The following is a 22854-nucleotide window of genomic DNA, read 5'->3' as shown; positions in this document are numbered from 1 at the left end:
ACTGCGCTGTGAGCGTGGGTCCGTCCCGTACCACCACCACCACTGCAGGTTCGTACTGTACCACCACCACGGGTTCGTACTGTACCACCACCACGGGTTCGTACCGTACCACCACCACGGGTCCATCCAGTACAACCACCACCACCACCACGGGTCGGCCCTGTACCACCACGGGTCGGTCCTGTACCACCACCACCACCACAGGTTACACGGGACTCGGAACTCGTTACGTCCCGAAATGCGTCGTCGCATTTTGACAGAATGAAAAGAAAGCAGGCGTGTGAAACATTCGTCGTTCGACAGGGAAGGCGACGCGCTGCCTAATCAATTCCTTCACTTTGCGGAGTTTATTAGACTGACGTTTAACTACACGCCCGTTGTCCCAGTGAACATTCCCACATAGTAACGTACGATAGTCCCATTTACACATCTGGTAGTGGAATACTGCCTCGGAATACAAGTCCCCCCACATGAAGAACACAAGTCCCCCCCCATGAAGAATACAAGTCCCCTCATGAAGAACACAAGTCCCCCCCCATGAAGAATAAAAGTCCCCGCCCCCATGAAGAACACAAGTCCCCCCCATGAAGAATACAAGTCCCCGCCCCCATGAAGAGTACAAGTCCCCTCATGAAGAACACAAGTCCCCCCCCCCATGAAGAATAAAAGTCCCCGCCCCCATGAAGAGTACAAGTCCCCTCATGAAGAACACAAGTCCCCCCCCCCCATGAAGAATAAAAGTCATGGAGAAACATCAGCACGGGCAGCTGGAAGAAATAACATGCTTGTTTTCTCTTCTTCTTATGACCACCAATTCTCTTGAATCATGAAATCAGGCCTGAGAGGTCATACTACAGAACGAAGTGATATATCTGAGGACCAATGAGAGGTCATACTACAGAACGAAGTGATATATCTGAGGACCAATGAGAGGTCATACTACAGAACGAAGTGATATATCTGAGGACCAATGAGAGGTCATACTACAGAACGAAGTGATATATCTGAGGACCAATGAGAGGTCATACTACAGAACGAAGTGATATATCTGAGGACCAATGAGAGGTCATACTACAGAACGAAGTGATATATCTGAGGACCAATGAGAGGTAATACTACAGAACGAAGTGATATATCTGAGGACCAATGAGAGGTCATACGACAGAACGAAGTGATATATCTGAGGACCAATGAGAGGTCATACGACAGAACGAAGTGATATATCTGAGGACCAATGAGAGGTCATACGACAGAACGAAGTGATATATCTGAGGACCAATGAGAGGTCATACGACAGAACGAAGTGATATATCTGAGGACCAATGAGAGGTCATACGACAGAACGAAGTGATATATCTGAGGACCAATGAGAGGTCATACGACAGAACGAAGTGATATATCTGAGGACCAATGAGAGGTCATACGACAGAACGAAGTGATATATCTGAGGACCAATGAGAGGTCATACGACAGAACGAAGTGATATATCTGAGGACCAATGAGAGGTCATACGACAGAACGAAGTGATATATCTGAGGACCAATGAGAGGTCATACGACAGAACGAAGTGATATATCTGAGGACCAATGAGAGGTCATATGACAGAACAAAGTGATATATCTGAGGACCAATGAGAGGTAATACGACAGAACGAAGTGATATATCTGAGGACCAATGAGAGGTCATACTACAGAACGAAGTGATATATCCGAGGACCAATGAGGCCTCAGGGCCGGTCCAGCTTGTTGTTTTTCGTGGCGTTGCTAGGCAACAATGTATTCCAACTTCCATTTTGGCTTCCTCCAACAAATACCCATTGTTTTTCTACGATTGGCCACTTTTCACCTACCATTAATGTTTATTTGAGCGTGTCCGTTCAGCCGTGTGGAATGTACACGTCATTCTGCATTTCAACGGTGTCTTTTTTTTTTTTTTTAGTTGTTGGATAAAATGTGTGATTGGCCAGTAAGCACAATTTGATCACTACTTGCAAACTGACTCCAGAAATAAAAATTTATTACAGTGAACATAGTTATTTTTTTCATTGGACTTTGTGGGTTTAGTAACTTGTTAACAGCCAAAAGGCTGCTACGGGCTGGTCCCCTGTCTGTCTCAATATGTATGTCTGTCTGTCTGTCTGTCCGTCTGTCCATTAACACACACAAGAGAGGAGAGAGAGAGAGAGAGAGAGAGAGAGAGAGAGAGAGAGAGAGAGAGAGAGAGAGAGAGAGAGAGTCAGCGGAGTATGCTTTTACGACTAAATATAGGGCCTTGTTGGCGGGTGTGGGCTGGGTGCGGCAGTGAGGTCATTCTGACAGGGGAGGGGGAGGGGTGGAGGTGGAGGAGGAGGGAGGGGTGTTTGGTTTTTGGGGCCTACAGCGTCTGGAGATTGTCCCAGGGAAAACGAGAGAGAGAGAGAGTTAGGCTTGGCAAAGGGGGTGAGACGGGGGGTGGGGGGGGGGGGGGGGGGGGTTGTGAACACAAAAGACTTATTCACTTGGTTGGGGGGCGAATGCACGTCTGAAAGTGACTCATAAATATATCAACGCACACGTGAGAGAGCAGAGAGCATCCCTGTGCTGCTTACTGTGTTATTGAAAAGGTACGTACCGTCTGAACCGGGTGATTACACAATGATGATAAAAGAATCTAACAATGTTATGAGTGTTCATCCTGTACCAACATGTTATGTATGTTCATCCTGTACCAACATGTTATGTATGTTCATCCTGTACCAACATGTTATGTATGTTCATCCTGTACCAACATGTTATGTATGTTCATCCTGTACCAACATGTTATGTACGTTCATCCTGTACCAACATGTTATGTATGACCGTTAATCGTTTCTTTCACTCCGTACCGTTGGTCCTTGATTGATCTTCCGTACACTTCCGTACTTTCCCCCACTTTTCTCAAATACTATTGGTCCAAAAGACATCAGTCAAAGTGTAGACTGTAGAATGGATATTCCCCCAGAGAAGGAGCACACAAACATGCTTGTCTGGCTCTTAACAACAGAGGAGTGGTCACTGAAGTGTACTGAAGTGTGCTGAAGGGCGCAGACTGTGCGGAACATGGTTAGTCTACGTTACAAATCAAATAAAACAGAAACACCACAAGAAAATCACGACATAAAACAAACTCCTGTGCGATTCTAATTGGCCAGCCCAAACGCGGTTGCTCACCATGGCGATGAAGCGGCCAATGAAGCGGAAGTACGTGAGGTGGTCCGGGTTGATGGAGGAGGCAGGGTTTATCTGCAGGCAGTAGTTGTTCTTGCCGGCGTACTCAAACAGACAGTACATGGGGTTCAGCACCTCGTGGGAGAGCAGGAAGAACCACTCCCTGGAGCGGAGAGCGGGGACACAGACCGTTAGTACAGGGTGACCACCTGGGGCTCCAAGAGCGCCGTCTCCGTGGAAACAGTCACTTTCTAACCTTGCGGCGAAGCCGTAATTCTTCATCATCATTTTCACGTAAAAAGTTGTTTGTGGAGACCAGGATCTAAACAATGGTTAAAGGAAGTGTAAAGAGAATTTGGCAATGGAAACGCTAACCTACATACAAAAGGGAAAAACGGAACAATTTGAAAAGACGTGGGCGACATTTATACGTTTCTGTTGAAAGGTGTGAGAGTTTAAAGGAAAGAGATAGGAGAAATGAGAGGTTAGGGGTAGGAAAGAAAAACAGATGACGGTAGTTATCTGTAATTATTATATTATATTTCTTATAATTCATTTTACTGTATTTTTTTGTTGAATGTTTATGCAAATGTCAATTTAAATTGTAATTAGGGAAGGGAGGGGGTTGAACATTTAATTTTTTGTCCTGTATTTTTATACAAAAAGAATGTATGTGTATGTATGAAAAAAAAGATGCAAAAAATGTTTGGTAAAAAAGGAAAAAAAATTGTTTATGTACCTTTACTTACTGTAACCACTCCTACCACCTAAATATTTGAAATGCACATTTAAACGTCCGTTCCGGCTATGGGAGCTAGATGCTACCTTGTTCAAGGGTAGTGCCTGGATCCCATCGCCCAGAAGGACGTTTGTTTTAAATGTATTCTTAATTTGTAAGTAACAGGACCGGCTAAGGTTAAGGTAAGGGCTAAGGGTTAAGGTAAGGGATAGGTTTATGAAGAACCTTTTGGGGTCATTGCCGCTTTGCAGCTGGACAAAACGACAACCACCTCCCAGACCACAACCAATGTACCTCTGGGTGATGGGATCTAGACTCTACCTTATTAAAAGGCCCTATCCATAATCAAAATATAAGCAAAGACTGTAGCAAACCCAAAACAGAGGGCCTAATACAATGACAAACTGTACACATGAACAAAATGTATCGACAGATAAACACAACGGATAAAATCCATGGAAACAAATCAAAATGACACTATTGACATTCAAAGAAAACATACATAAAAAAAAACAGAGAAAAAAAAAACACTGACAACAGCTAATAAATAAAATAAAAAGTAATCAAAGTACAAAAGGCAGCGATTTATCACTTCAAAACATAACTTTACATAAACATGACTTAAATGACACATTTTATTTTATATGGAAAATAACCTTTTGGAGCTACATTCTAACGGCCAATGGTACTGAAGGTCATCTATCTATATCTGAGGCTAATCTAGGGTTGGACTAGGACTAAATACAGGATCTACGCTCAGATCTAATCTAGGGTCGGACTAGGACTAAAGACTTGATCTACGCTCAGATTATTTTCCAAGGGAATACATTTAGGAACATAATCTGTGAAAGAAATGTAATCCCTGTCCCAACTTTCAATTTCCCGTCACATTGCACATGCGTGCCTTTTTAAATTTTCTGGGAGCATGGACTTATTCTGGGGCACTTAGGGAAAGTTATTTATGGCAGTCCCTTGTGTCTCAGAGATAGAGAGAGAGAGGGATAGGGGGAGAGAGAGAGAAAGAGAGAGAGCGAGAGAGGGGAAGAGAGAAACACAGACAGAATCAAGCAGAAAGAGAAAGATGTGACAAAGATGTGAGATTAATGAATATAATAGAGATAGATAGAAGAAGAAGTCTTTATTTGTCATGCAGATTTAACACACACACATGCGATGGGCGACCCATAGGAACACACACACATGCACTGAGTCGCTGATGAAATGTTCTCTGCACTTCCCAGATAGACAGACAGACAGAGATGGACAGTCAAACAGAGAGGCAGACAGAGAGGCAGACAGACGGACAGAGAGGCAGACAGACAGACAGAGATGGACAGTCAGACAGACAGAAGAGATGGAGAGAGAGACAGAGAGGGAGAGAGAGACACGCACCACAGAAGCCTGCACTAGCCCGTTCCCTATGAGATATAAGACTAAACCTTCAACTATTCCCACAATGAGATTTTTCCAAAGAAGTTACATTTCCATGTAAGCTCAGTGGTTAAAGGAACACGCCAACATTTTGGGAAATTAGCTTACCATCTTCTCCAGAGAGAGGCAAGAAGATAGATACCAGTTTCCTCTCTGTGCGTTCAGTAGAAAGCTATCTGGCTGCACGTTATCCTAGCTTAGCACAATGAATGGAAGCGGAGATGACCGGTTAGCCTTCGGGAGAGGTGTTAGTTGGACAATGCCTAAGCTAACCGGTCATTTCCACTTCCATTCATTGTGCTAAGCTAGGCTAACGTGCAGCCAGATAGTTTTCTACTGCACGCACAGAGAGGAAACTGGTATCTATCTTCTTATCTCACTCTGGAGAAGATTATGTGTTCCTTTAAGAGACAGATGGGATAATAAAGTATTATGAGTACTGTGGATGCCAAAACACTGGTTATATCTGACAGCTCATAGTACATATCCTACTGGAAATGGTATGAAACAGGAATTGAAAACATCAGCCATTGCAGTCATGCACGTTGTGATCCAAAACTGGTTCACTTACTTCAAATATGTATCTTAGATGGCCGGCTACATGATGTGGATTAAGTCCTTGATTAACTTTAGTTACTTTCAACCTACTTTCAGAGGGGACCTCCATTTAGGAAGAAAGTCCTAGATTAACTTTAGTTACTTTCAACCTACTTTCAGAGGGGACCTTCATTTAGGAAGAAAGTCCTAGATTAACTTTAGTTACTTTCAACCTACTTTCAGAGGGGACCTTCATTTAGGAAGAAAGCGTAAACATCTAGAAGTCCATGTCTGTTGAAACCAGACCGAAGAATGTCCGATGTTATAGTGTTTACAGTGTTTGCCAGCTAGCAGGCAGCGGTGGTCTGCGGACCATTTCTATCGTTAGTGAGTCCAACATTGATTTGTTACATAAATGGATGGGAATACCTTTATTTTATCTTATTGATTTATTTTCTTGAATAACTTCATGAATGATCATCCGACTACTGCGATTAAATCGAGAATGAATCCAGGCCTAAAAGGAAATACAAATCTGTACGACGGTGCAGACGCGATGAACACAATACACTTTGTGCGTACTCTATATACACGTGGACTCACCAATATGCACTCGTCTTACAGATCACATCTCGCAACACAAATGACACATGAACAAACGTTTACCGTTGAGCATAAAAACATTAGGGGCACAAACAAACACACAAACAACACAGTGGATTGTGGAGGAATGAAGGTTAGAGAGAATGAGACCCCGACCACCACCACCACCACCACCAGAGAAAACCAAGCGCTCCCCTCCCCGTTCCCTGTGGGTATGTAGGGGGTTGGGAGCAGGGTCGAGCCGGGATTGGACGGACGGACGGACGGACGGACGGAGGGACGGAGGGGACGCAGACACCTCCCAACATCCCGTCCGTGGTTCTACCCTGTGGTAGAACACATGATGTCACCTACCATAGGGTAAAACCACTGACCAGACACTGGAGACAAGACACACACAACGCAAAAGAAACAATACGTAATCATAAATACATCAATGATGAACAACACGGAGGGAGAGAGAGAGGACCACACCAAACGGCAGACAGGACCAGAGGGGAGGGATGGAGAGATGGAGGGAGGGGTAGAAAGGAAGAATATCGGATGGATGGATGGATGGAGAGTTGGAACGTGTTAATAAGTGTTGGATGGAGGGACGGATGGATGGAGGGTGGGAGGGAGTTGTGGATGGATAGAGGTTAGATGTAAGAGATGGTTGTGGGAGATAAGGAATGGAAGGGGGAAGGGATGATGAGAGGACATAGGGAGGAGGAGGAGAGGGTACCCCAGGTCCCCACACCAACATTAGCAGGAGCTGAACATTGAATACCAGTCCCTGCGAAAACACCCCAAATACAACACAAAAACACCCCAAATACCAGAGAAAATACCACCCAAATACAACACAAAAACCACAGAAAATACCACCCAAAGACAACACAGAAACCACAGAAAATACCACCCAAAGACAACACAGAAACCACAGAAAATACCACCCAAAGACAACGCAAAAACACCACAGAAAATACCACCCAAATCAAACACAAAATCACCACAAATACCACAGAAAACACTACCCCAAAACACAGAAACATCCCAAAAAGATCACCCAAAATTGAGGAAATACCACCCAAAAATTTCAGAAATACCACCCCAAAACACCCCCCCAAATCCAACACAACAACATGACAGTAACAAGAGACAAGGATTATGAGAGAGAAACTACATGACGAAAGGAGAGCGAGAGAGAGGGGACAGAAATAAAAGAGCTATTAAAACAGAGCCAGATTGGGAGAAACTCTTAAAATAGCTCACTTTGGTAGAACATCTTTCACCTTTTAGGGAACACACTTCTATTTAGCAAAATACCAATACTGGCCACTTCAGCCACGAACCACCTAACTGTTGTTTTGAAAACACAAAAGTCTAAAAAACAATACTTTCTCATAATATTCTCAGGACGCGTTATGCCATAAACCAAACTGACAAATCTACAGAGAAATATTTCCGTTCTCTAGTTGATTTGACCGAGCTCTTGATACAGAGGACTAGCAGGTAAATATGAGTTTTTAATAATTGCGTAGCCCCAAAAAAACAAAGAAAAAGAAAAGAAAAACACAGATTGGGCCTTTAAAAAGGTAGATGCTGCCTGACTTCTCCTGAACTACTACAGAAGTGCGGTATGTGTGGTAAAAACTGAAACCGTTTGAACCAAAGGGAAAGCAGTGTCTTTAAGTGGGCGTGGTCTTTAACCTCTTAAGTTAAAGTAAATAGTAAATTATTATTATAAATTTAAAAAAAAATCATATTGACCAGACGTGGAAAATTGCCACGAGCTCATTCAGCACCTGAGAACAAGTGTACAAAAAAAAATCTAAGCAAATTAATAAAGGACAGATGATTTACATGGGTTTTTGTAGATACAGTATTGAATTTTGCCATCCGGACCCATGCTATTTTAAATATGAATATAGAATATAAGGCCTATAAAAGACCTTATCATGGATTTTGTACCACCAGGCGCCCGTAACAGGGCAGCAAAGACCGTGAATGAAATCTACTACGTAGTACAGTTACTTTTTTGTAATGAAAAATGCTCCGCCATCAGATTGAGAAGTGTTTTTTTCCTAGACGTTCACAGAAAGGTAAATAAACAAACAACGTTCTATTTTATGGCAATAAAAACCCCAGACGGTTCCCAGTTTGACAGGGGCTGGCGTGAGCTGGGTAGTGTAGTTTTGTGAAATTTCAGTCCATTGAAAGCCCTGGGTCTCACGTTATTTCCTTGCCTCTATTTCATCCGGTTTCCGCCGGGATGCACCGAGATATGAACTCATATTTCGCTAATAATAACACTTAAAATCATTGGTAAACAAAACGTAGTGCTGAAAATATACACTTTGACAGCTGTTTGATAGGGTTAGGGTCTTTACTCTTGGCTACAATAATTAATACGGACTGTATTATGACGTGAACTAAATCTCGGCCCGGTACCGGGCCCGTCGGGCTTAAGTGGGCGTGGTCTTTACGTGGGCGTGGTCTCACCTGGCGATGCCGCCGTAGTCCAGCCCCTCCTCCCCCCTCATGATGATGTACAACCTCCGGCGAAGGTCATATGGCTTCACATTCATGATCTGATTGGACAAAAACAGACGCATCAAGGGAGAATTAGAAAAGGAGCGGTATGGTGATAAAACCTATGGTAAACATTATGAAAAGGAGTGGTATGGTGATAAGAGTGAGAGAAACTATTCGTTAGCATGACCAGGAGATCATTTTGGGTAGGTTTCTTAGACGGTTATATAAGTATAAGCTGAGCTATGCTTAGGAAAAGGGTCAGGTGTAATGTGTGCTTATTAGCAAACGGGCTACAATTCCTATATAGACTGGTATGGTCCTTTTAAGTCGAATGGATAATGAAGGGTTTTATTTTAAAAAATACTATTAATTTTTTTTTTATAGTTACAATCGTAATTTTTGAAAGAACCTTTCATATAAGTCTCATGTAATTGGTAACCGTCGGTAGTGTGATAGTAAAGGGTTAATCTTCTGTAGTGTGGCAGTGAAAGGGTTATCATGAATCAAAAATCAATCAATCAATCAATCCCACCAATCATACCTGCTGAAAAGAGTCCTCGAACAGAGTCTGTCTGGACACGGAGATCTTCACGTGGCTGGGCAAGGCATTAGACTGCAGGGGGAGAAACAGACCCAGGGTCAAAATACAGACAAGAGGCGGGTAAACATGATTAGTTGTTATTGATTTAGGATGTGCATAAGCTCATAAATAACCTAATACATAAACAGTCATGGCGCAAAATAATTTGGTCTGAGAATTCAGAAAGCGTGAATTTGAGCTAATGAGTTCAGATGCATTATGGATGAGAAGCCAGTTTAAATCTGACATTCCTTGACGTTTTAACTAATGTTGTGAGAAATATAGCTGGAAAAACAGTGCAAGAGCGAGACATTACTGCTATTCTACAACATATGTTTTCTTAGTATACCTATTATATTAGGCTGCTACATATTATTGCTATTCTACAATTATGTTGTAGAATAGCAGTAATATGTAGCAGCCTAATATAATAGGGAGGTGTAGTCTGACGTCGCGAGATCCACCCGTATAGGGATTTATCATTGGGAAAATGGATTATCGGCTATTGTAACAATTCTGCCTCATGATTGAATATTGAAAAGCTTTCCATTTTTGCACAAAACGAGTTCCCTTCTATCACTAACATTATTGTCTAAGCATTTTTGGTTGAAATAAAATTCTGCAATTTCTTTGACGATTAATTGCGAATATTTTCATGTTGAGCTATAGATTGTGGATGAATACGCACAGAAAGGTACAGTACACCATGCAAATGTTAATGCTTTATTTGTTTTAAACGAGACGATTTAGAAATGTTCAATGGGGAAATTACATTGCATTTTCAAGATGGTGGACCGGCCGGAAACAGCAATAACGTAACCACTACACCTCCCTATAGGTGTACTAAGAAGAACACATATGGTGTAGAATAGCAGTAATATGTAGCAGCATAATATAATAGGTATACTAAGAACACATATGGTGTAGAATAGCAGTAATATGTAGCAGCATAATATAATAGGTATACTAAGAACACATAATGTCAGATCTGTAAAACACCTTGGTAGGGAAAGCGGTTAAGTGTGATCTGACAAGCATGCAATCACACCTGCCCCTATTTGCAAGCGTGCGCACACACACACACACACACACACACACACACACACACACACACACACACACACACACACACACACACACACACACACACACACACACACACACACACACACACACACACACACACACACACACACACACACACACACACACACACACACACACACACACACACACACACACACACACACACACACACACACACACACACACACACACACACACACACACACGAGCTTGGTCAGACCTGAGTCAGCACTTACATGGCACAGGAAACGAAACTGGTGGTATTTCCACCTGAAGCTGCGATCGTAGGCCCCTGGTGACCCGCCCTGCCGAGACCTACACACACACACACACACACACGCACACACACACACACGCAACGGGAGGGAAACAAACGTTAAAACCGTGTGGGAGCGAGAAACAGTGGAAATCCCACAAGTTGTGAAGGGAAAGTCCCAAACTGGGCTAGAATACATATAAATCATAAATGATACAGGTTATCAAAGCTGTCTGTAAAAATCACCAGAAAAGTAGTAAATGTCCCAGCGATACCTGGTCCCGCCATGTCAACACAGCTCAACACAGGACAGGGATGAGCCCAAACGTTCGGACCTTCGTTTGTTACGTTGGCATTCGAGTTCTAAATCAACATTTGAATTTTAAATTGTTTATATTTAAAAAAAATAGTTTTATATATATATATATATTTTTTTTTTATGTGTCTATTCATTCTGTTTAAACCAATGGGGTTTTTCTTCACAGTTGCAGATAAAGCTTAGGCTACACTAATATTATAGTATTAAAACTGATGAGTTATATTCATTAAGGAAAGTTGATTTAATAAAAAATAAAGACTCATTTAATCAGATTAATCACTTTATTCAAATTGAGGATTTAGTTTGAGGATATTTATATATTAAAAAAAAACTAACGAAGTTCGAAGCTCAAAAACAGGCTTCGGGCTCAGCCCTACACCTAGTCCCGCCCTGTCAACACAGCTCTACACACCTGGTCCCATCAACACAGCTCTACACACCTGGTCCCATCAACACAGCTCTACACACCTGGTCCCATCAACACAGCTCCACACACCTGGTCCCATCAACACAGCTCTACACACCTGGTCCCATCAACACAGCTCTACACACCTGGTCCCATCAACACAGCTCTACACACCTGGTCCCATCAACACAGCTCTACACACCTGGTCCCATCAACACAGCTCTACACACCTGGTCCCATCAACACAGCTCTACACACCTGGTCCCATCAACACAGCTCTACACACCTGGTCCCATCAACACAGCTCTACACACCTGGTCCCATCAACACAGCTCTACACACCTGGTCCCATCAACACAGCTCTACACACCTGGTCCCATCAACACAGCTCTACACACCTGGTCCCATCAACACAGCTCTACACACCTGGTCCCATCAACACAGCTCTACACACCTGGTCCCATCAACACAGCTCTACACACCTGGTCCCATCAACACAGCTCTACACACCTGGTCCCATCAACACAGCTCTACACACCTGGTCCCATCAACACAGCTCTACACACCTGGTCCCATCAACACAGCTCTACACACCTGGTCCCATCAACACAGCTCTACACACCTGGTCCCATCAACACAGCTCTACACACCTGGTCCCATCAACACAGCTCTACACACCTGGTCCCATCAACACAGCTCTACACACCTGGTCCCATCAACACAGCTCTACACACCTGGTCCCATCAACACAGCTCTACACACCTGGTCCCATCAACACAGCTCTACACACCTGGTCCCATCAACACAGCTCTACACACCTGGTCCCATCAACACAGCTCTACACACCTGGTCCCATCAACACAGCTCTACACACCTGGTCCCATCAACACAGCTCTACACACCTGGTCCCATCAACACAGCTCTACACACCTGGTCCCATCAACACAGCTCTACACACCTGGTCCCATCAACACAGCTCTACACACCTGGTCCCATCAACACAGCTCTACACACCTGGTCCCATCAACGCAGCTCTACACACCTGGTCCCATCAACACAGCTCTACACACCTGGTCCCATCAACACAGCTCTACACAGGACACCTGGTCCCACCCTGACAACCCTCAACACAAATGTTCATGGCTAGTTAACCCTTTCACTGCCACACTACAGAAGGTTAACCCTTTACTATCACACTACCTCCGGTTACCTGCTGCCGTGTGGCAGTGAAAGGGTTAACATTCCATATTGGCGCAGTTAAAGGGTTAACGGTTTGGTAGTGTGGCAGTGAAAGGGTCAATGTACCCAACACAAAGGATCATGGGTAGTTAATGTACCCAAGACAAAGGATCATGGGTAGTTAATGTACCCAACACAAAGGATCATGGGTAGTTCATGTACCCAAGACAAAGGAAGGATCATGGGTAGTTAATGTACCCAACACAAAGGATCATGGGTAGTTAATGTACCCAACACAAAGGATCATGGGTAGTTAATGTACCCAACACAAAGGATCATGGGTAGTTAATGTACCCAACACAAAGGATCATGGGTAGTTAATGTACCCAACACAAAGGATCATGGGTAGTTAATTTACCCAACACAAAGGATCATGGGTAGTTAATTTACCCAACACAAAGGATCATGGGTAGTTAATGTACCCAACACAAAGGATCATGGGTAGTTAATGTACCCAACACAAAGGATCATGGGTAGTTAATGTACCCAAGACAAAGGATCATGGGTAGTTAATGTACCCAACACAAAGGATCATGGGTAGTTAATGTACCCAACACAAAGGATCATGGGTAGTTAATGTACCCAACACAAAGGATCATGGGTAGTTCATGTACCAGTGAGATAAACAGTCTGAACTGGATTCTGAGGTTTCTATGTTAAAGCAGTAAAACACTCAGAAACAGAGGCCAGGCCTGCAGCTGTGTTAGTACAAGCCCCACCACACACAAGGTCTGCCTAGTCAGCATACAACGAGAGAGAGAGAGAGCGAGAGAGAGAGAGAGATAGAGAGAAAGAAAGAGAGAGAGAGAGCGAGAGAGAGAGAGAGAAAAAGGGGGGAGAGAGAGAGAGAAAGAGAGATAGATAGAGCGAGGGGGCGAGAGAGAGCGGGGGGTAGAGAGAGGGGGGTGAAAGAGAGAGAGAAAGCGATAGAGAGAGAGCGAGGGGGGAGAGAGAGAGCGATAGAGAGCGAGGGGGGGAGAGAGAGAGAGCGAGGAGAGAGAGACAGAGAGATAGCGAGAAAGCGAGAGAGAGGGGGAGAGAGAGAGGAGAGATAGAGGGGGGAGAGAGAGAGAGAGAGAGAGAGAGAAAGGAAAGAGATAGAGGGGGAGAGATAGAGATAGAGAGAGAGATAGGGGGAAGAGAGAGAGCGAGGAGAGAGAGATGGGGGGGAGAGAGAGCGAGAGTCGTGAGTGCTGCCAGGCACATCTTGGTTTGGGGCAGGAAATGGAGACCACAGCTAAACACAGACTGACCACATATATAGACTGCTGCCTGATCCTCTGTTAAACACACTGACCACAGATATACTGTTGACTGCTGCTATGTTAAGAACAGACTGACCATATATAGACTGCTGCATGATCCTATGTGGAGCATCTGGACCAACATCTCATTTAACATCTGGACCAGCATCTCATTTAACATCTGGACCAGCATCTCATTTAACATCTGGACCAGCATCTCATGTAACATCTGGACCAGCATCTCATGTAACATCTGGAGCAGCTTCTCATTTAACATCTGGAGCAGCTTCTCATTTAACATCTGGAGCAGCATCTCATGTAACATCTGGACCAGCATCTCATTTAACATCTGGAGCAGCATCTCATTTAACATCTGGACCAGCATCTCATTTAACATCTGGACCAGCATCTCATTTAACATCTGGACCAGCATCTCATGTAACATCTGGACCAGCATCTCATTTAACATCTGGAGCAGCATCTCATTTAACATCTGGACCAGCATCTCATTTAACATCTGGAGCAGCATCTCATTTAACATCTGGAACAGCATCTCATTTAACATCTGGACCAGCATCTCATTTAAGCAGCTAAATGGAAACAGCTGACGATTAGCTAATGTGACGTTTAAATTAAGTCCTGAATTCTACTACTTTATTGGCCTCATATATATATATATATGACAGTGTTGTTGACACATATGACACCTGAAACATTTTCACCATTCTGGTCATTCACCATCTTTTCCCCCTTCTTTTTCCGTTTTCCTCCCCTCCCAATGTTAGTCGTTATGCCAATTCCCAATCCCCTTCCTGGTCGTTGCGCCCTACCAACCCCCTACTGTCTGTCCGGGAGGGCGGAGACTATCACATGCTTCCTCCGACACATGTGTAGCCAGCCCACCGCTTCTTTTCACCTGGCAGCGTGGACTCTCACTGGGAGAGTGTAACATGTGGAAGGTCACACCACCTCTCCCAGATCCTTCCCTTGCTGTGCAGGCGCCCCGACCGAACTGTAGGAGTCGCTGTTTTACAACGACCAGGACCCACCCTCGCCGGGTTTCCCACCCGCTAACACTGCCAATTGTGTTAGTATGGACGGTCGGCCAACCCGGAAGCACCACAGCTGGATTCGATCCCACTGTCTCTGTGGTGGTAGACAGACGCTTAGTCCGCTGCGCTACCCGGCCGCACTTCCACTAATTTCTTTCATGAAAACAAGATTTGATCTTCAAAATACCTTAAAAAAAAAGAAAAAGAAAAGAGTCCAGGGGTGGTCTCATATCCGGGTCAAAACGGTACATTTGGTCGGTTGTTTGAATCGTTGGCACCTTACAGCGCAGAGATGAGTGGTTCCCTCCAGACAGAAGGTACAAACTTACCATCCAAAACTAAAATATAGCATGAAGTCCTTCATATACTGAAACATCAAGATGAAAAGTCTATCTCTCTCCCTCTCACGTACGTGCGTGTACACACACACACAAATATTTTCACTCACAAGAATACACATGCATGCACACAAATAAACACATGTATGCAAGCACGTCAGCTTTACGTCATATGAGTAAATAATAATATACATACACACAGACATACACACCTCTCGCCTGGCGTACCACAACATTACATCCATACTCTCGCCTGGCGTACCACACGTTCCTAAGGACCAGCGTGAGTCACCCATGTGTACATTTTATGTTCATTATTCTTTCTGAAACACGGTCTCTTCATTGATCTATAAGAACCTTTCACTTCTCCACAAATGAACATTAATAAAGAGAAAGCGGTATTATATTATTTTGTGAGTATTTTTAGTAAGGAGAGACATTTACATACTTTTCTACAATATAAGCTATTATAACAGATCTGGGGAAGTAATACATGTTTTATATATTTGGGGGGGGTCTGTGTTTCTGTGGGTGCTTATGTGTCTAAAGTGAATATCTGGAGGGGGTGGGGGGAAGATGGGGGATCTCGGGGTTGATATATCTGTATATTTACCCTGACTCAAACCCGGGCCGGGGATCTTTAAAGGCGGTGGTGCGCGAGGTGTGATCCACAAAATATGGGACTCCCTCTGCGGTGTACTTCATCTCCCAGCCCGGGGGCAGGGGGGGCTCCTGGATCATCCTGCAACAGGGAGAGGGCAGTCAGCACGAGCCCAGCTGGAGGGCCTCCTCCCTGGACACCTCGCCTACCTGCCTCCACCACACCCTACCTCCCTCCCCCACACCCTGGCTCTAGCACCATACCTCCCTCCCCCACACCCTGGCTCTAGCACCATACCTCCCTCCCCCACACCCTGGCACCCTACCTGCCTCCCCCACACCCTGGCTCTAGCACCCTACCTGCCTCCCCCACACCCTGGCTCTAGCACCATACCTCCCTCCCCCACACCTTGGCTCTGGCACCCTACCTCCCTCCCCCACACCCTGGCTCTAGCACCCTACCTCTCTCCCCCACACCCTGGCTCTAGCACCATACCTCCCTCCCCCACACCCTGGCACCATACATCCCTCCCCCACACCCTGGCTCTAGCACCATACATCCCTCCCCCACACCCTGGCTCTAGCACCATACCTCCCTCCCCCACACCTTGGCTCTGGCACCCTACCTCCCTCCCCCACACCCTGGCTCTAGCACCATACCTCCCTCCCCCACACCCTGGCTCTAGCACCATACCTCCCTCCCCCACACCCTGGCTCTAGCACCATACCTCCCTCCCCCACACCCTGGCACCCTACCTCCCTCCCCCACACCCTGGCTCTAGCACCATACCTCCCTCCCCCACACCCTGGCACCCTACCTCCCTCCCCCACACCCTGGCTCTAGCACCACACCTCCCTCCCCCACACCCTGGCTCTAGCACCACACCTCCCTCCCCCACACCCTGGCTCTAGCACCATACCTCCCTCCCCCACACCCTGGCTCTAGCACCACACCTCCCTCCCCCACACCCTGGCTCTAGCACCATACCTCCCTCCCCCACACCCTGGCTCTAGCACCATACCTCCCTCCCCCACACCCTGGCTCTAGCACCATACCTCCCTCCCCCACACCCTGGCTCTAGCACCACACCTCCCTCCCCCACACCCTGGCTCTAGCACCACACCTCCCTCCCCCACACCCTGGCTCTAGCACCACACCTCCCTCCCCCACACCCTGGCTCTAGCACCACACCTCCCTCCCCCACACCCTGGCTCTAGCACCACACCTCCCTCCCCCACACCCTGGCTCTAGCACCATAGGATCTCTACCCAAAAAAACACAGCTAAGTGAAGGTTGTTGTTGTTTGTTTGTTTGTGGGGTTACACATAAGCCATTTGGCTTTGGACCTTTCCTGTAAAATGCTTTGTTTATTAAATGTTTTATTTTATTTAAAAAATGTATCATATTTCAGGTTTTTAATGTACAAATAAATAAATCCAAAATCAGTTTTTATGGGGCTTGTTGAAGTGTATTCAGAAGCTGGCCGTTTAGACAAGTGTAGAACTGTAAGTCAAGCACACCCCTAATGCTAAACAAACACACCCCTAACGCTAAACTAACACATCCCACATATATTATATGACTAACACACCCCATGTGCGTCTAGTTTTTTACCAACGGATTTCCAGTTCCGCGTTCGCGTTCTGCGATCTGATTGGCCACTGACGTTTCTGGTGCGATCTGATTGGCCACTGACGTTTCTGGTCATGTGACATGTGCGCCCAATCGCGTGACGCGCCCATTTCCGGCTCTAACAGCCTGCAAACTACTTAACGCCTAGTTTATCACTGGTTAAGCTTAGGCGACTCTTTCGAAGTTGGTTAAGGTTAGAGTTTGGAATCAGGGCTGGTGTTCTATCACCCTGCTCTAAGACAAACTCTAACCTTAACCAACTTGGAAAGAGTGCCTAAGCTTAACCGGTGATAGAAACAGGCGTCACACAATTGGCGCGACCAGAAACGTCAGTGGCTAATCAGATCGCAAACGCGGAAATCCGTTGGTAAAAGTAATCAGGCACCCCATGTATGACTATCGCTAAACTAAAGTTAAACTAAGACACCCCACGTATATGACTAACACTAAACTAACACACCCCACGTATATGACTATCACTAAACTAACACACCCCACATATATGACTATCGCTAAACTAACGTTAAAGTAACACACCCCACGTATATGACTATCGCTAAACTAACGTTAAACTAACACACCCCCGCATACAGCACTACGGTGCTACATGGCCGGCCAGCGCGGGTTCGACTCCCGGACCCGGTGATCTTTGGCGAATGTCTTCCCCGGTCTATCTCCCATTCCTCCTCTCTCTCTCTACCGGACTGTCCGGTAGCAAAAATCAATAAAAAAACTACAAAAAACATAACTTGTCCGAAAGGACAAGTAACATTTAAACTAACACACCCCATGTATACAACTAACACTAGATGTTAAGAACAGCTATCTGAAAGCGAAATATAACATCTACAGTAACTTTGATAGGAGTGACACTCTGTATTATTATTATTTTTAAATTGTTATTATATGTAACTCTGAGAGAGGGGGTATGAGTGAAAAAGAAAGAATAATAATAATAATAAAAATTATACAACGGCATGCAAATTTCTCTATTCTGATTGGCTGAAACAGTCAAATTACACATGGTTATTTCTTATAACCCACGCTCGTGGTCCCAGAACCCGCCCACAACCAAATTACAATCACTCCGCCGTTCGTGGTTTTAGGAATTAAAGCAAGATGGCGGACAAACCGGACAGGAAACATTACGAAAGGATAATGGTAATAGGATCATAAAGACTAAATGGAAAACGATTCTGTCACGGCCAATGTCTTAGTTGCTTAAACAGTGTTGGATGATGTAATTGATGGGTCATGAGTCATTGTGGAACAAAATAAAAATCGCACATTTTTATTTTTATTTTTTTTACCTACTTTCTATAGAAGCAGCTGGGAGGTGTGCTGTTTTAAGTGAGCGTGGACTATTGAATTGATTGATTGATTGCTAATTTTATTACTGTACACCTCGTTTCCAACTGGTTAAGTTTAGGCCCTCTTTCGAAGTTGGTTAAGGTTAGAGTTTGTCTTTAGAGCAGGGCGATAGACCACCAGCCCTGATTCCAAACTCTAACCTTAACCAAATTCAAAAGAGGGCCTAAACTTAACCAGTTGGAAACAAGGTGTACAGTAATAAAATTAGCAATCAATCAATTCAATAACCCACGCTCACCTAAAACAGCGCACCTCCCAGCTGCTTCTATAGAAAGTAGGTTTAAAAAAAATAAAAATAAAATCTTATAGGGCAAAGAACCCCCCCCCCTATATAGGGCAAAGAAAACTTTTTTTTCCTATAGGGCAAAGAAAATTTGTTGTTAATTTGTTTTACCTACTTTCTATAGAAGCATCTAAGAATGAAGTTCTATAGAAAGTAGGTTAAAAACTAAAGAAAAGTTGGATGTGTTAGATTGTTGGATGTCTAGGTGAAAGACAGTTGGATGTCTTAGTTTGTTGGATGCCTAGGTGGAAGACAGTTGGATGTCTTAGTTGGTTGGATGCCTAGTTGAAAGACAGTTGGATGTGTTAGTTTGTTGGATGTCCTACTGAGAACAGTTGGATGCACTTCCGAGCTGCTTCCACATGGAGGCAACTTCTCTTTTTTTTTGTGGGAACTACTTTTTCTGGCGGATGGTTTTTTCAATAAATCTTCAATTAATGTGTGTTTATTGTATAGCAATAAGGTTGGATGAATGTGCCAGTTGTATAAAAGCATTACACCACTTGTAGTCGTGGGTTGTGACAATTAGACCATGCCTAGGGGGGTCTAACAACCTTCGGCTGCGCCTCGGGCCTAACGACCACCCCTAGGCATGGTCTAATTGTCACAACCCACTCCTGCGCGTGATGTAATGCTTAAATAAAAAGGCATCTCCGAGGAAGTGAGCGTTCTTAACCCTTTCACTGCCGCACCACCAAAACGGTTAACCCTTTCACTGCGACAATACACCGTCGGTTGTGTGATAGTAAAGGGTTAACCTTCTGTCATGTGGCAGTGAAAGGGTTAAAGACAAATTAATAGAGAAGTACAGACGCGGACAAGCGAGCAGCAGAGGGAACAAGTGAAAATAGCCCGGACTGCCAATGAGTCCTCCCTTAAAGAAGGCAGACGTCCGTCCGGACATTCAATCGTAATTCAGTTTGGATCTGACGCCCCTGGGTAGCTCCAAGCGGCACACTGCGAGAATGGTTCCTTTACACGTCAACAAATGCGAACAAACATGCGAGGCAAAAACGTGCAAGCTCACATGCGCACGCGCAGACACACACCATCTCTCTCTCGTTCATTTAAAAAACTTTATTTTTAATTTTTTTTAAAGGTCTCACCCTTGGGTCCGCGGATCCTCCCACTGTGTGGTCCGCGTGTTGTGGTTGACAAAGTAGACCCTCCCATTGTCTTGACGTTTCTCTGTAGACGAACACGAGAGAGAGAGAAGAGTCAACAGGACATCCTGTAGCAGGGTTCCCACAGACATTGCTAAATGAAATTCAAGGACTTTCAAGTACCATTTTCCATTTTAAAAGGGCATTTAAAAGGATACAATTAACTTTTAAATGCAGTTTTAAGACTTAAATCATCTTTTACTGAACAGTATATAGACTTAGATCATCAGTTTACTGAACAGTATATAGACTTAGATCATCTTTCTTTTGTAAGAAAAGATACATAGACAGTATAGCACAGTTTAGTATAATATTGCAGTTTAGCGTGTCAGGATGACGTAGCATAGAGTTGTAGTGTAGGCCAGTATGAGTATAGTAATATAGTATATAGCAGCGTAACATAGAATAATAATATATTAAAATATTGTATAATACTGTACCAATATGGTGTAGAATAAATAGTATGATTTAGTTATATGATTTAGTTATATTATAATAAAATAGAAATTAGATAGTATATAGAAGTATAATACATTATATAAGTGTGTGTGTGGGGGTGTGTGTGTGTGTGTGTGTGTAAATGAATGAACCTAAATATGTAGTTCGACTGATAGATAGACAAAATGGGTTTATTTATGTTGATTTAATTTGGTTGTGTTGATGTTAAATTTAATATTTTTTTGCTAAATGGGTATATTCTGTTTGGTTTTACACAATATGTCTATCGGTGTGTTGTGTGTGTGTAAATCTGAAGACACACATGAGAACTCATACAGGAGAGAAACCACTGTTCAGTTTAAGCTGACAATAGACATGAAAAGAAGAAGGAACAGGTTCCAAAACAGTTAGCTATATCTACAATAGGAATATCATGTATGTATGTATACTAAGCAGTATGCACAATAGGAGAAAAAGAAAAAAAGAGATATATAATATATATATATATATATAAATAAAGTGTGTATATGTTTTGTACATAAAACTATGAAACTTTTGTAACCTTTTGTTTTTGCAAAATGATTTACTGAATTATGTTTCTTTTTTGTATTATTTTTTGTGTGTAAATAATGTAATGTAAAAAAGGGTAGGCAATTATAAGCCTCGGCTTCAGCCTACACCTTTTCGGTCATTTTTTATTTTTATTTTAATATTCTACTACTATGCTTTGTAAAAGAAGACTGAAATAAAATCATTCATCATCATCATCATCATCATCATCTTTTACTGAACAGTATATAGACTTAGATCATCAGTTTACTGAACAGTATATAGACTTAACGTCACAGTGACCAATTGCAGCCACTCTTATTGTCTGGGACCAAATATGGCCACGCCCCACTCCCAGTAAAAAGTGGGAATCTCTAGAATGGGTTTGGGGCGACGCTGTATACGGAAGTGGCTCTCAAGGTGACGATTAGACAACACTTTCTGTTGTCAGTAGATGGCAGCATTGGTTTAAAATTAAAAGGTGAAAATGTTGAAAACTACAACACTGCATTTCCCAAGAGCGTTAGCACAGGTCGCAGGTCACTGGGATGTGTCTATATTCTTCGACGTGATCTGAACAGTGGTAAACTATTACTGCGACCTCGGTATAGCGACCGCGAATGGTAAACTAATTAGCTTAACAGAAGTGCGCTGGTAGCGTTACATATGTTGTCTAAAAGGGGACATATGGTACAATTTAAGATTCTAATGATAATCGGCATATAAAGGACAACATAGAGCATCGTTAATTTGCAAGAAACCTCAATGAAAACGGCGCATGGTGCTATTGTTATGAAAATGTGATAGAATCCTATAAAAATGTGGACGCATTTGGTTTACGTTCCGTTAGATCATCAGCTTACTGAACAGTATATAGACTTAGATCATCAGTTTACTGAACAGTATATAGACTTAGATCATCTTTTACTGAACAGTATATATACTTAGATCATCAGTTTACTGAACAGTATATAGACTTAGATCATCTTTTACTGAACAGTATATATACTTAGATCATCAGTTTGCTGAACAGTATATAGACTTAGATCATCAGTTTACTGAACAGTATATAGACTTAGATCATCTTTTACTGAACAGTATATAGACTTAGATCATCAGTTTACTGAACAGTATATAGACTTAGATCATCTTTTACTGAACAGTATATAGACTTAGATCATCAGTTTACTGAACAGTATAGACTTAGATCATCAGTTTACTGAACAGTATAGACTTAGATCATCAGTTTACTGAACAGTATATAGACATAAATCATCTTTTACTG

At 43.5% G+C, this 22854-nt stretch overlaps 1 protein-coding gene across 2 annotated transcripts in view; it reads right to left on the bottom strand.

Moving 5' to 3' along the window:
• The window catches only part of LOC311245608 (NEDD4-like E3 ubiquitin-protein ligase WWP2), a 113798-nt gene that overhangs the window by 10237 nt on the left and 80707 nt on the right, over positions 1-22854 (bottom strand). For both annotated transcript variants that reach the window (XM_084335514.1, XM_084335515.1), the window contains 6 exons: positions 20526-20607; positions 16146-16274; positions 10915-10993; positions 9554-9625; positions 8980-9068; positions 3189-3348 (listed from right to left, as the gene is read on the bottom strand). In XM_084335514.1, the coding sequence (XP_084191640.1) occupies positions 3189-3348; positions 8980-9068; positions 9554-9625; positions 10915-10993; positions 16146-16274; positions 20526-20607 (611 nt within the window). The remainder of the gene's footprint in view (positions 1-3188; positions 3349-8979; positions 9069-9553; positions 9626-10914; positions 10994-16145; positions 16275-20525; positions 20608-22854) is intronic.

The sequence above is a fragment of the Notolepis coatsorum genome, assembly GCF_963971535.1.
Source record: "Notolepis coatsorum genome assembly, chromosome: 18".
NCBI classification, from domain to species: Eukaryota; Metazoa; Chordata; class Actinopteri; order Aulopiformes; family Paralepididae; genus Notolepis; species Notolepis coatsorum.
Note: the sequence above shows the minus strand (reverse complement) of the source record. Positions and strands in the feature narration are given on the sequence as shown.